This window comes from Haliotis rubra, unplaced genomic scaffold, assembly GCF_003918875.1.
Source record: "Haliotis rubra isolate DU_JTF1 unplaced genomic scaffold, ASM391887v1 Scf1034, whole genome shotgun sequence".
Taxonomy (NCBI): Eukaryota; Metazoa; Mollusca; class Gastropoda; order Lepetellida; family Haliotidae; genus Haliotis; species Haliotis rubra.
This window is the reverse complement of record NW_025764931.1, coordinates 22,987-35,899: the sequence shown is the minus strand read 5'-3', so window position 1 is coordinate 35,899 and position 12,913 is coordinate 22,987. Positions and strand designations below refer to the sequence as shown.

General features: G+C 39.3%; 1 protein-coding gene across 2 annotated transcripts; it reads left to right on the top strand.

The window, feature by feature from the left end:
• Positions 1-451: 451 nt before the first annotated feature.
• Positions 452-5,948, top strand: LOC124273535. Of its 2 annotated transcripts, XM_046708818.1 has the most exons (4): positions 452-533; positions 2,767-2,894; positions 4,942-5,160; positions 5,862-5,948. In XM_046708818.1, the coding sequence occupies exons 2-4, from the start codon at positions 2,837-2,839 to the stop codon at positions 5,912-5,914; spliced, it is 330 nt and encodes a 109-aa protein (XP_046564774.1). In that variant the 5' UTR covers positions 452-533; positions 2,767-2,836; the 3' UTR covers positions 5,915-5,948. The 2 variants fall into 2 exon arrangements, with proteins under 2 accessions (XP_046564774.1, XP_046564781.1); XM_046708825.1 differs by lacking the exon at positions 452-533 and having other exon boundaries at positions 2,627-2,894.
• Positions 5,949-12,913: the final 6,965 nt, after the last annotated feature.

Sequence of the window (12,913 nt, the reverse complement as noted above, 5' to 3'; positions counted from 1 at the left end):
CTATTTTCTCTGTCAAGTAACATTACATTGTCACTTCACCTAGCAAGAAAAAATGTGCATAATCATGTTCATGACGTAAATAGCTTTGTACTTGGCATGTGTGAGACAGTGTACGTGTATCCCATGACGTGCCTATGGTGGCTGTGGGATACTTCCCAGGTTTTCTCAAGAATCTGCCATAAATTACTGTATTCTGAGACTTCATCTTAATGCACGGAACAGTGTAATACATATCGTAAGTCTCAATCTGTGTTGATAATCACACATCATGTTTTCACAGACATTTCGGAAACCCAATCCTGCTCCTCCGCTATCAAAATACTGCCTGGGTCGCCTTGCCCTCGCCTGATGTATTCTTGGAATGTTAATCAGCAACAACTGCTAAACCAGTATCTAATCGACTGAGCTGTACAATGAAACGTGGGAACAATTCCTACAAACTATTTGTTAAGTTGCCCCAACAGTTACTATGATGAGCCATTAAAATCCCAGTGCAACAGATCAGAGCAATCGAGAACTCTGTTACCACGAAGGTGAGTGGCCATTCCACGAACTAATAGCAGATAATATCCATCTCCAAGATCTGGGTGGACTAAGTCTCTGAATATATATAATTCTGATAGAATTAAACAATTCCTTTTACACTGAAAGGGAGCCCCAGTGAGAAGTGTGATTCAGAACCTGAATCTAGACTTGCTTCATTTAGGGCTTTAGCGTTGCAGAAAGGGTTAAGCAGAAGAAAACATAATGCGCTACAGGGACTGTGAAACTGACTGAGGACTGGGATGCTGTACTCAATACCTTTGCTGAGGAGGGTGCGTCATCCACCTCCGACTGGTTCTATCGTTGGTTATATGTCTTGTCAGACCCTCAAATTACCAGCTGCCTGCGGTGATGGTTGAATGTTACTGAGTGTTTCGGCATACCAATGACCCCGAGCTGTGTTGGTTGAATATTTCTGAGTGTTTTGACATAACAATGACTCAGAGCTGTGTCGGTTCATGTCATGTCTCGTTGCACCCAATAAATCAACTATAAAGCCCCAAAATCTTAAGGTAATGTGAAAAACTCATTCATGTATGACAAGATATACTTTGTTGGTTATATACGGCAGAATGGAATATACTTCATATATAGACACAAATGGATGTGCAAATATGTTTTCTCAGATATCTACAGTTTGCAAAAAAATAGACCTAGTGCATATCGTTGTTTGTTTACTCTATGACGCCGCAGTCATCAGTTTTCCAGCTTTATGACGGCGGCCTGTAAATACTCGAATCTAACAAGACAACCCAGTGATGGACATCAGGAACCTCTATCTAACATGCATTAAACATGTAAGCGAGCCTGATCACCCGATCCCGTTAGTCGCCTCTTTCAAGTATGGGTTACTGAAGACCAGTTCTAACCCGGATCTTCACTGGTCAGTGAGTGAGTATGGTTTTACGCCGCTCTTAGCAATAATACAGTCATATCACGGCAGGGGACACCAGAAAAAAGTCTTCACACATTGCATCCATGTGGGAAATCTAACCCGGCCTTTGGCATGACGAGCGACCGCTTTATCCACTAGGCTACCCCACCGCCCCTCACTGGTAAGACGGACTGTACATGTAATATGTGAAGTGAAAATTGTACATGTAGCCTCATGCTAAAGTTGTTTTCCCTGTAACCGTGTTACCACAGGTCAATTCTCCATTGTTGACAAATGGGGCACGTATTATCCCATGTGCCGAGTTGCGTCCCTTTGTCCCGCGAGAAACCCGTGATGTAACGAAAAACGTGGGGTGGGTTTATTTTTGCTAGTCCGGAAGTGAGTTCACATCTTTCCCTCAGTGATGTGTTCCTGATGTATTCCAGTATATCATGCAAAGGTCATTTTTCATCATTCAATACACAATGACATACTGCTTACAGCCTTGGATGTTGTTTACTTGGAGGAGTTGTATTACACTGTTTTGAATCTTTGTCGAAAGATCATGAAAGATTGTGCCTCAAATGTTCTAAAATGCAGATACCAATGGTTGATTCTGCTTTAGTGTAGTTCGATGAAGAAAAATAATATTCTAAGGTCACCACTCTCAATTATTCATTCAGTTGTGAAGGGAGATTTTCGTAACTCAGTCTTTCTGCATAAATCTAAGGATTAAATAGCTAAAACGATTACACCGGACATTATGCAGACATTGCTAGATTGTGTTGCAATTGCAATTGGCAAATCAGTGGAAGGTGACAGTCTATCAGTCATGTTGCCAGGGATGAAACACATACTGAAAGACGCATTGAAAGATGCATCGGTGTATGAACATATCATACAGGTCTCAAAGCAGCGGGTGTTTAAACACAGGAAACTAAAACTACCTCGAAATCGGGGAAACGGTGTAATAATGTTAAAATTGCTGTATCTAATTAACTGTCCAGGCATGAAACTGGAAGGTTACAAGACCACATTCATAATGAGGCATTATAATTCATTTACAGTCGATTCCGACATGTCTACTGTAACAATTATCACCATGTGTGATGTTCGACAGTGAAATATGTCCTACAGCTCTAAGCACCACCAACAGAGAAGGAAGTTCGCTCAGCAGTGCTCCGTATTATGATATTTGATAAAACTGGATAATTATACATGCATCCCATACAAATGATCGGATATTGGTGATCAATAGCACGGGCAAGCCGAAGCACCATGTAGGTTGCAGTGATTGCTGTCATTACGGTACATGACCTTACTGTTATGCCAGTTACTGTCGTTCTCAGATAAGGGTATATAAGCTAGGCTGAATGAAGAATACACAGTGGGACTGCTGACGTTTGTGAAGGAACAGACATGGGAATGAACAAGGCAACAATCATCCTCAGCATTGCTCTCTGCTGGAATGTCATTGGTGAGTGAATGTTGTATTTCTGTGCTCGTACGTAGATGTATATAATTAATTTAAAATATTACCCTGTAAAAGTTATTATCGTGAGCTGCGTACACAATACTGATGAAAAGAAATGAAAAAACAAAGCAAACATTCAGAGCATTAGTATAGAAATTCATATTGACGGAGTGAATTCACTTCATCCATTTCGCTGTATGATCATCATCATGTACATACGTGATTGGGTACCAGCGCATGCTTCATTTCTTTACCTATTTGTCATATTATGACAATAGATTTTCCCGAGGAGCAAATCAGAAAATAATGGTATTAATGTCGCAATTTAGACATTATCAGACATGAGATTCGTGATTCTTGTGACAAAGGTGATATGTCTGTCTGACTGGATTTATGTGGTGCCTTTGACCATATTGACGACATACTGTTTATTCATCAATACAAAACTAGAAAATGAGGTTGGATTATGCAGTACTGTTTTACATCTTACTTATTCCAAAAGCCACTGTTGGTTCAGATTGTCAAAGTTTTATCATAAAGCCCAGTAATCATTAAGTGCGGTGTCCGCCAAGGCTCGGTACTGGGGCCGATTCTGTTCACGCTGTACACACGACCACTGGGACATTTCCTCACAGATCAGCAAGTCGCTCAACGTTTCTATGCCGATGTTTCACAGCTAATGGAACACTTCAATGCTTCATAAGAAATCATCTTGCGGTCCAAACTGCCATGGAATCATGTGTAGATCATGACAAATCCTAGATGGATTCTGATCTGCTGACACTCAATGGTGAAAATACAAAAGCTTTTATTTTGGATCCTCGTCAAAATTTAAAAAATGTCACATCGATCTGCTAAATCGATCTGTCCGTTTTCCATTTTTCAACTTCACTGTAGAACCTTGATGTATATATTGACTCGAACCTCAACATAGAATTTCATATATCTATATCTGTGAAAACCATGCAGTTTGCATATCCGGAACATAAGGTTCTTACTTAGCAGCCTTTCTCAGATCAGGCATTCTTTCTCAGATCCTCTAGATCTCTTATCACAGTTTCCTAGAGGGAGCTGACCCGTATGAAGATCCTCTAGATCTCTTATCACAGTTTCCTAGAGGGAGCTGACCCATGAAGATCCGGGCCCGTAAGAACCGGGTAAGAATTGGTCTTCAGCAACCCATGCTTGTCGTAAGAGGCGACTAACGGGATCGGCTGGTCAGAATCGCTGACTTGGTTGACAAATGTCATCGTACCCCAACTGCGTAGATCGATGCTCATGCTGTTGATCACTGGATTGTCTAGTCCTGACTCGATTATTACAGACCGCCGCCATATAGCTGGGATATTGCTGAGTGCGGCGTTAAACAACAAACCAACTAACCAGCCGACCAACCTAGAGGGAGCTATAAACAACTGATGCAGACTCCAACATATCCAAATAACGCTACCAGGATAACAACTAGGACTAAAAAGCTTTCACACATTATATACTAAGAGTTAATATCACTCCACTGACTTAAAGTAAAAGAAAGAATTGTCTTCCTCTTCACTGGTTTATCAGTCTTCACAAAACTGCTCCACCCTATCTACAAGACCAGCAGAAACCCTAGATTAACAACTAGTCTCTGAAATGAACATATTTTACTGAAAAAAGTTCATAGTAAAAAAATATATATATAATGAAAAGGAGACCCCTGCTTCAATGAAAAGTTGCTCTTGGGCGTCCCTACGTACAAACTCAAATCGTTGGGCGTCAGTAGTTTGTTTTCCTGCCGCAGAATAGCGCTCGCTCCTTCTTGGCCTCAAACTATCCCCTTCCTTACCAGTCTTTAAATCAAGACCTATCTATTTCTTTCTTGGACTTAATTATCTAGTCTTGTGTATACATGTACACCCCTGCCCCCTCCCATCATGTGAGCGTTCCCTTTTGTGGTGAGGAATTCAGTGCAATATAAATGTCCACATTATTATCATGGAATGAAATATCACCTGTAACGACATCAAACGTCATGCAAGAATTTGCAACTTTCACGTGTTTTCTTCAACAGTATTCGGTGCCACAGTACCGCATCTGCCGGGTACCATGTTGGGAGCCACTGGACAGAGCGTCTTCGACTTTGACAAGAACGAAGACGGTGTTGTGGACGGCATGGAGTTGTACAGCGTTTTGACCTACCTCGACGGCAGACTAGGCTACACGCCAAGAGAGGCCCGAGTCATTCTCAGTATTGCTGACATCAATGGCGATAATCAACTCGACATTTCAGGTTGGTGCACTATTCTATACTGGCTTTCCATGCTATGGTGTTTTAATAGTGTATGTCTGTCAACAGTGTTCAAGGATAGTTATACCTTTTTCATAACATTATTTTTCAAAATATCCTGAATGATATTCATTTATAACGTCTTTACGTATTCCTGTCCAAAGGAGAGCATTTCACATACTGTTTCAACATTAACCCTCAGAAGATATCGGGGCCGTGGGGTTGAATAGTGGTTAAGCGTTCGCTCGTTCAGCCGAAGACCCGGGTTTCGATTCCCCACATGGGCACAATGTGTGAAGCCCATTTCTGGTGTCCCCGCCGTGATATTGCTGGAATATTGCTAAAAGCTGCGTAAAACCTCACTCACTCTCTCACTCACTCAGATGATTTATGTGTCAACATTTGATGATTTGCCTTAAACCTTGCACAGTAAATATATGTCAGAACATGGTACTTGTTGTTGCCCTGACTGATGCAGTTTTTGGTTATTGTGGTATGTTATTGGGCAAGCGATGAAAAGTAGTACCTTAAGTTGATTTCACTTTTAACATTATACATGTGTTAAATCTATAAAGGACGTTGCAGAATGTATGATATTTTGTGTTAATGTAGTGACATATTTCCTGACTGATGAATATCAGTCAGTATTATAAACACTTAGTGGATGGGGGAGATGTTTATAAATACTTGTTATTTCCTTTCAGAACTTCTGCAGTTGACGCTGCTTGTTGAGACAGAATCACTTCAGCACAAGTGACATGCTAATAACGTTATTTGTTTGTAATTATCATGTTTTTTTCACATTTGTATAGCAAAACAATACACTTTGTAATAAACAGTATTATCCTACACAGCTGCCTCTATTGCGATTCAAATCACGTTGAATGATACACCAGCAGGTGTTGGTTGAATGATACACCAGCAGGTGTTGGTTGACTGATACACCAGCAGGTGTTGGTTGAATGAGACACCAGCAGGTGTTGGTTGAGTGATACACCAGCAGGTGTTGGTTGAATGATACACCAGCAGGTGTTGGTTGAATGATACACCAGCAGGTGTTGGTGGACAGACTGGAGGGTTTGTTAGATGGGTAATTGTTCATACTTTCAGTCACTGGTTTGCTTTACCCTCTAGTCTTATTAATGTTAAAATGTCGAGGTGACACAGATGTTATATCGCTCAGATGTGTACGATTGCTTTGATTTTAACTCTATGGACATATTCCGGATCTCAGGGAGACATTTCACATTTTACTTGATACTTTAAACGATACCGTCAGAGTATCACGCCAGTCAATTTTAGGATTATAAATATTCTGCATTAACACATTTTACTAGATACATTAAAGTATATTATATACAGACTTTATTATACGAGCCTATTGTGGGGATTATAAATATCCTGTAAATGAAAAACAAAATATCACTGTATTTTGCGACATTATTCTATCCTCAATTTTAAAACAGTATTCTCAACTCTCACCACTGGTACTTAAACACTCCTGGCGGTTTGATATTACGAGAAATGTTGAGGGTGGACAAACCATGTCCATGGAATCCAGGATCCAAAGACAACACTGAGCAACCTGGGCACCATATTCTTGTTGGTACTGTTTATCATAGACATCATAACACAAGGAGTACCTTGGAGTGTTCATTATTAGGGTATCGCCGTAATTAACAGTTGAACTGAACTAAGTTCTGATCATAAACCCCAACATCGTAACGTTAAGTGGCGGCTTCATTAAATGGACTTCGGACGATTGTTTTATTATTCCAATATCGATATGCTGGAAAGTCATGCGTAGTTCTGATCAAGGCATTCTGGAGTTTTTTTCTGTTTTGTAACAGTATTGGTCTCCAATTAATACCAGGAACTGTGAACTGAAGGTCGAAGGATTTTCACAAACACAGATGCCTTGGGAGAAGCGTTCTTAAAATATAGTTTACAGTTCGTAGACCGAAAGGAGGAACCGAACATTTTTTCGCACGATCGGCTTGTGCAGTAAACCTACCCATGAGACAACCCTTGTTTTCGAAAAAAAAATACATCACAAAAGATTTGTCATCTTGATTTACCATGAAATATTGGCTATATCATAACAGTGGAAGTGCATCACAATGCTTCGCAGGACACTGTGACGTTATTGGTTACCATTAACCAGCTTTTTGTGGAATTCGGCGGTGTAACACATATCAATAGTGCGTCAATATTATGTTGAATATGTCTATTAATGATGTTCTAAACGTTTATAATACCCACGTGCTTGTATTATTAGGATTCAGGCGTGTGTAAATGGAATCTCTCTGTCAAGTGTTCGCTCGTCATGGATGGGAATATGGGAACAATGTGTGAAGCATGATTCTGGTGTTCCCCGCCATGATATTGATTGAATATTGACAATGCTTTATACTAAACTCACTTCAACGCAAGTTCAAATGCATGTGTATGCACACCCTGAGCTAAGCCAGGCATCAACGTATATCGGGAGTATCGTGGAACTTGGAAGTGTGTCTGTGTGGTAGTGTGGTAGATAATCTTGGAGTACACTTTACAGTTTACAGTAGCACAGTGCTCCCAGCTCCTCCATCTGGATGATCACCTAATGTCATAGACCCGAAACAAACAGGTGTTAATATACCTCCATTTATTCTTATATCTGCGGTAGATAAAAGCCTAAATTCCTATGAAGTATTCAAGCATATAGCAATCTGTTCCCTATTGAAGCAGTGGTGTATGTCATGGTAAGATCTGCTTCACAATCATCCTGCTCCTGTTACCGTGTTTCCGAAGTCCTACAGTCGTCCACGAAACAATGACCCTTCCAGACATAACATTTACAAGAAGCCTTTGTCTCAGATAACTTGTTTGGGATGTTGGACAGCCAACGATGGGTGCGGTGACTTGCCTCACATGTTTTTTTCTCAAATAGAAGTCCCTCTATGTGAACAAAAAATGTCACCTCATAAGATGTGTTATGACATATTCTGTAAGAAATAGAGATTAATCATACATATTATTTCGACATACGGCACATACGGATTGCAAACGACCAGTGTGTTATAACTAAAGGTTATTAGTTCATGTCATATAGAAAATATCATGAAATTGGGGCCATGTTGTTTTGCGATTCATGGACGCATGTCTGTTTATGACCATGAGAGGCATGTATAAGTTCGGGAAGTATGTAATGACTATTTCATAATGTATAGATTCCAATTATGATTATAAGTACCAAGGACGTTTCAGTTAAAGTTGTAACACGTTTGATAACGGTGTAGGAACCAGCACTGTAACACCCCTCCGTAAGTGTAATACTGTTCTTGTCCATCTGTACATCTTATCCTTACTGTGTGTATCTGTTCATTTTGTATTGTGAAAGCAAAGATACTTATACTTTATGACCCGTGAAGGTCCGGGTTAGAATACTGATCTTCAGTAACCCATGCTTGTCGTAAGAGGCGACTTACGGGATCGGTTGGTCAGAATCGCTGACTTGGTTGACACATGTCATCGGTTCCCAATTGCGCAGATCGATGCTCATGCTGTTGATCACTGGATTGTCTGGTCCAGACTCGATTATTTACAGACCGCCGCCATATAGTTGAAATATTGTTGAGTGCGACGTAAATCCATCACTCACTCACTACTTATACTTTATACTGCGTGGTAACACTGACTGTTTAACAAGCGTTTGCCTTATTTTAGAGTCGACATGTTTGGGACATTTCATAATTGACGTGAGAGAAGTTGGTATGATGGACAAAGGAGATAGTTGCATGGATGTACAGCCGTTTTATTGCAATAAATGCGACTTGTCAGTTGTGATACCAACACTGATATCACTTGATGCAGGTTACGGTACGGTAAGGTGACCTTTCCTAACGCGAAGACATACACGATACATTAAAGTCGGAATTATACGATGGACTGAGTTGAGATATAACTGTAGTCAGTACAGGTAACAGCAACAAAGAAAGCACCGACTTGCCCTTTTCACTTTTATTATCAAACAACAGATCAAAACGGTTTGTATAGAATAACGGTATAGACACGACATGAAGACACTTATCTGGTACAGATCTAGCAATATGCCATAGGGTCAGTATAGCATTACACCACCCGACACTTGCAGTCACATACAGACCTGGATGGTTGTCCGTGTGTGTTATGGTGTACCACTGACATTTGGCATTGCAAACCTGCAACACGTCATAGCACAGCAATAATGAGATGTCACGTGTATCTCCGATCTAGGTTCAGCTATTCCATACGTATAACCATATAGATTCATCAAGAAATGTCATCTGTTCGCCGGCAGCATTTGTTTTTCTAAACGTGTCACGTCTAAATCTGCAAACGAACGTACGGTCGAACACTTTTATATCCGCCACATGGTAAAGGTTGGGGAGTTAGCGAACAATGGCTAACACATTTATGTCGACTTTTAAGGTTAATTTGAAATGAATTCGCGTCGATCGGAATCAAAGAAATCTCTGACAGTTTGAACTAAAGATACCAGACAGTCTCTCCCACCACACCCTGTGGGATACTTGTCCGATGATGCCCCACAGGCTGATGGGTTTAGTGGTAGTCTAGTCATATCATGTACTTTACACAGACTTTCTGATGATGCCCCACAGGCTGATGGGTTTAGTGGTAGTCTAGTCATATCATGTACTTTACACAGACTTTCTGATGATGCCCCACAGGCTGATGGGTTTTAGTGGTAGTCTAGTCATATCATGTACTTTACACAGACTTTCTGATGATGCCCCACAGGCTGATGGGTTTAGTGGTAGTCTAGTCATATCATGTACTTTACACAGACTTTCTGATGATGCCCCACAGGCTGATGGGTTTAGTGGTAGTCTAGTCATATCATGTACTTTACACAGACTTTCTGATGATGCCCCACAGGCTGATGGGTTTAGTGGTAGTCTAGTCATATCATGTACTTTACACAGACTTTCTGATGATGCCCCACAGGCTGATGGGTTTAGTGGTAGTCTAGTCATATCATGTACTTTACACAGACTTTCTGATGATGCCCCACAGGCTGATGGGTTTAGTGGTAGTCTAGTCATATCATGTACTTTACACAGACTTTCTGATGATGCCCCACAGGCTGATGGGTTTAGTGGTAGTCTAGTCATATCATGTACTTTACACAGACTTTCTGATGATGCCCACAGGCTGATGGGTTTAGTGGTAGTCTAGTCATATCATGTACTTTACACAGACTTTCTGATGATGCCCCACAGGCTGATGGGTTTAGTGGTAGTCTAGTCATATCATGTACTTTACACAGACTTTCTGATGATGCCCACAGCTGATGGGTTTAGTGGTAGTCTAGTCATATCATGTACTTTACACAGACTTTCTGATGATGCCCCACAGGCTGATGGGTTTAGTGGTAGTCTAGTCATATCATGTACTTTACAAAGATTTTCACAACAGGTATGCCTATTACAATGTACAAGACCATTCAAATGAATCTAATATAGAACGTCAGTGCAAAAGAATACCCGGTCTTGACTATCATCTGAAACAAATTACATTTGGTGTAAAAGGACAAATAGTTATGATATATGTATGGATTACTAAACACCAGTGCAATACGCAATACCATGTAAATGCTCACTAACATTTTAGTCAGTATTGAGGACACGCAGATCAGCTCCTGCAATATATTGTTCAGCTGCCAACTATTAAACAAAAACTCTAAATGAATATATCTTCTTTATTATTATTTCAGGTAAATGATGTATCCACATTTCTTGTATTGAAAAAGAAAAAGAAAAGACTTATTTCTTTTGTCATAATTTTGAAAAATTCTTTCTTTATGAATGGTCTGATCTATGTGATCTACGTAGCTAAAACCAGTTTTCAAGAAGTGACCTAAACATATGATCATTGAAACATCATTCATACACATTGTATTATCCTTGTTTTTCTCAATAATGAGATAATCCACTTCGCCCGGGATCCGTTGATATGAATGAAAAGACATTTAAAACAAGAAGAAGAAGAACAACAACAACAAAAGAAACAAGAAACAAAGAGACTATTACACTGGACTGGTTCCACGAAAGCCCATATTAATGTCGACCTTGCCTAAAGTGTTATGCCGTTTTGTGTATCATTGTTTTCTTCTATGAAACTACCAGGGCATATAAAATAAATCCGGTATTGTCAGAATGATTCATCAAGCACAGGCCATAATGTAACTGTTGGGTCCAATAAAGTACATATATCGCACATGATTCATTTCACATTTTCGGATGTGTGAGAGAGTTGAGGTTCCTAGTCAACACTTTTTAACCCACATGGCTACTGAAAAACATGATAAACAACATAATGGCGCAGTTTCAGTGCCTGTGATTTACAATGTTAAATACCTGTCAGTACCTCCAATCTTGTTTTCCAAGTGAAAGTTGAAATCTGTTGTATATGTACAAGGAAACGCACTGGAAACTTTCAAGTGAATTCAGCTTTTGTTTTCATGCTTTGACCGAACGAACACCACACAATCAGATAAGACGTAAATATCTTGAGTATGTGGCTGTACCATATATTATTCACAGAAAATGTTCAAAGCAATAAACTACTCAACCTTTGCCCATTTCACCTAAGAACGCACAGGTTCTTTATGTCGACCCTAAGAACGCACTGGGATAACTAATATGGAGAATTATACTTTATGTCGACGACAAACAATTATTAAGATCAAAATCAGCTGCACAACTCGTGTTCTTTATTTTAACTACTGATCGCAAAAATGCCAATGGTAGCGCTCCATAGTCGATGTCCGCCATAATAGCTAAATATAGCAGCGCAGAAAATGTAGAAACGTGAAACTGAAACGAAATAGAATTCATTTTCATACGCTTTACTGTAATTACTCTACTAGCTTAAAATAAGTGAGCGACCAATTAATGTTCTTGGTTGTGGATGCTGAATTTAGGTGTCAGGTGTTTTCATTCATTTTATTCATAATGATTCATTCATTCCCAGAAATGGTTACTGCTCAACTTGAAATATGACTTTCTTGCAATATCTAATGATATTTTAAAATATAGCTAATTATTCCTTTTAACAATATATGTTTATGCCTTACAAATAGAACCAGAAAATATATGATGTGAATGGTATTGATTTTGATTTTATAGTTTAATAATTCTGCTAATATGTGTAAAAATATAGTAAGTTGTCTCTAAATATCGGCAAGCCTGGCCATTTTTGCAGTGTTTTATGTAATAATACAGTAAATAGTTTCTTTTTAAAAAGAACGGGGAATAAAAGAAAATTTAATTATGTCATAATTATTTTTTTAATGATGTTACATCCATTCTTGATGGGTATGTATGTATAACAATTCAAGTTTGTTTTGGGGATTTAAGTTATTTGTGTTATGCCATTTGTGAGAGTATATAAGAGATTGGTATGTTGCTTGGTCATACTTTTCAGAGAATATTTCTTATGAAATACTCGAAAAATATACAGGTTCATGTACACATTCATGACACAGTAAAAAGAGTGGTGATCTATTATTTATAATGGTAGGGTGTATTCAGTAACACGCCATCACACATAATACTATGCTGATAATGCTGAGTGAAAGGTCAGTTAAAGTTCTCATCCCCAAATGTTCACATGGCCCCTAAGCAGTTAGTGGCTCCCTATTTTTTATAACATGTTTAGCCTCCATGTAATGTTGTGTTAATATTACTGCTATTAGCATATAAGATTTGCC

Bases quoted from the DNA above. Each gene is read 5' to 3' on its own strand.
- LOC124273535 (XM_046708818.1), top strand. From the start codon at position 2,837: ATGGGAATGAACAAGGCAACAATCATCCTCAGCATTGCTCTCTGCTGG. The intron at 2,895-4,941 runs GTGAGTGAATGT...TTTCTTCAACAG, and splicing joins TCTCTGCTGGAATGTCATTG to TATTCGGTGCCACAGTACCG. The intron at 5,161-5,861 runs GTTGGTGCACTA...ATTTCCTTTCAG, and splicing joins TAATCAACTCGACATTTCAG to AACTTCTGCAGTTGACGCTG.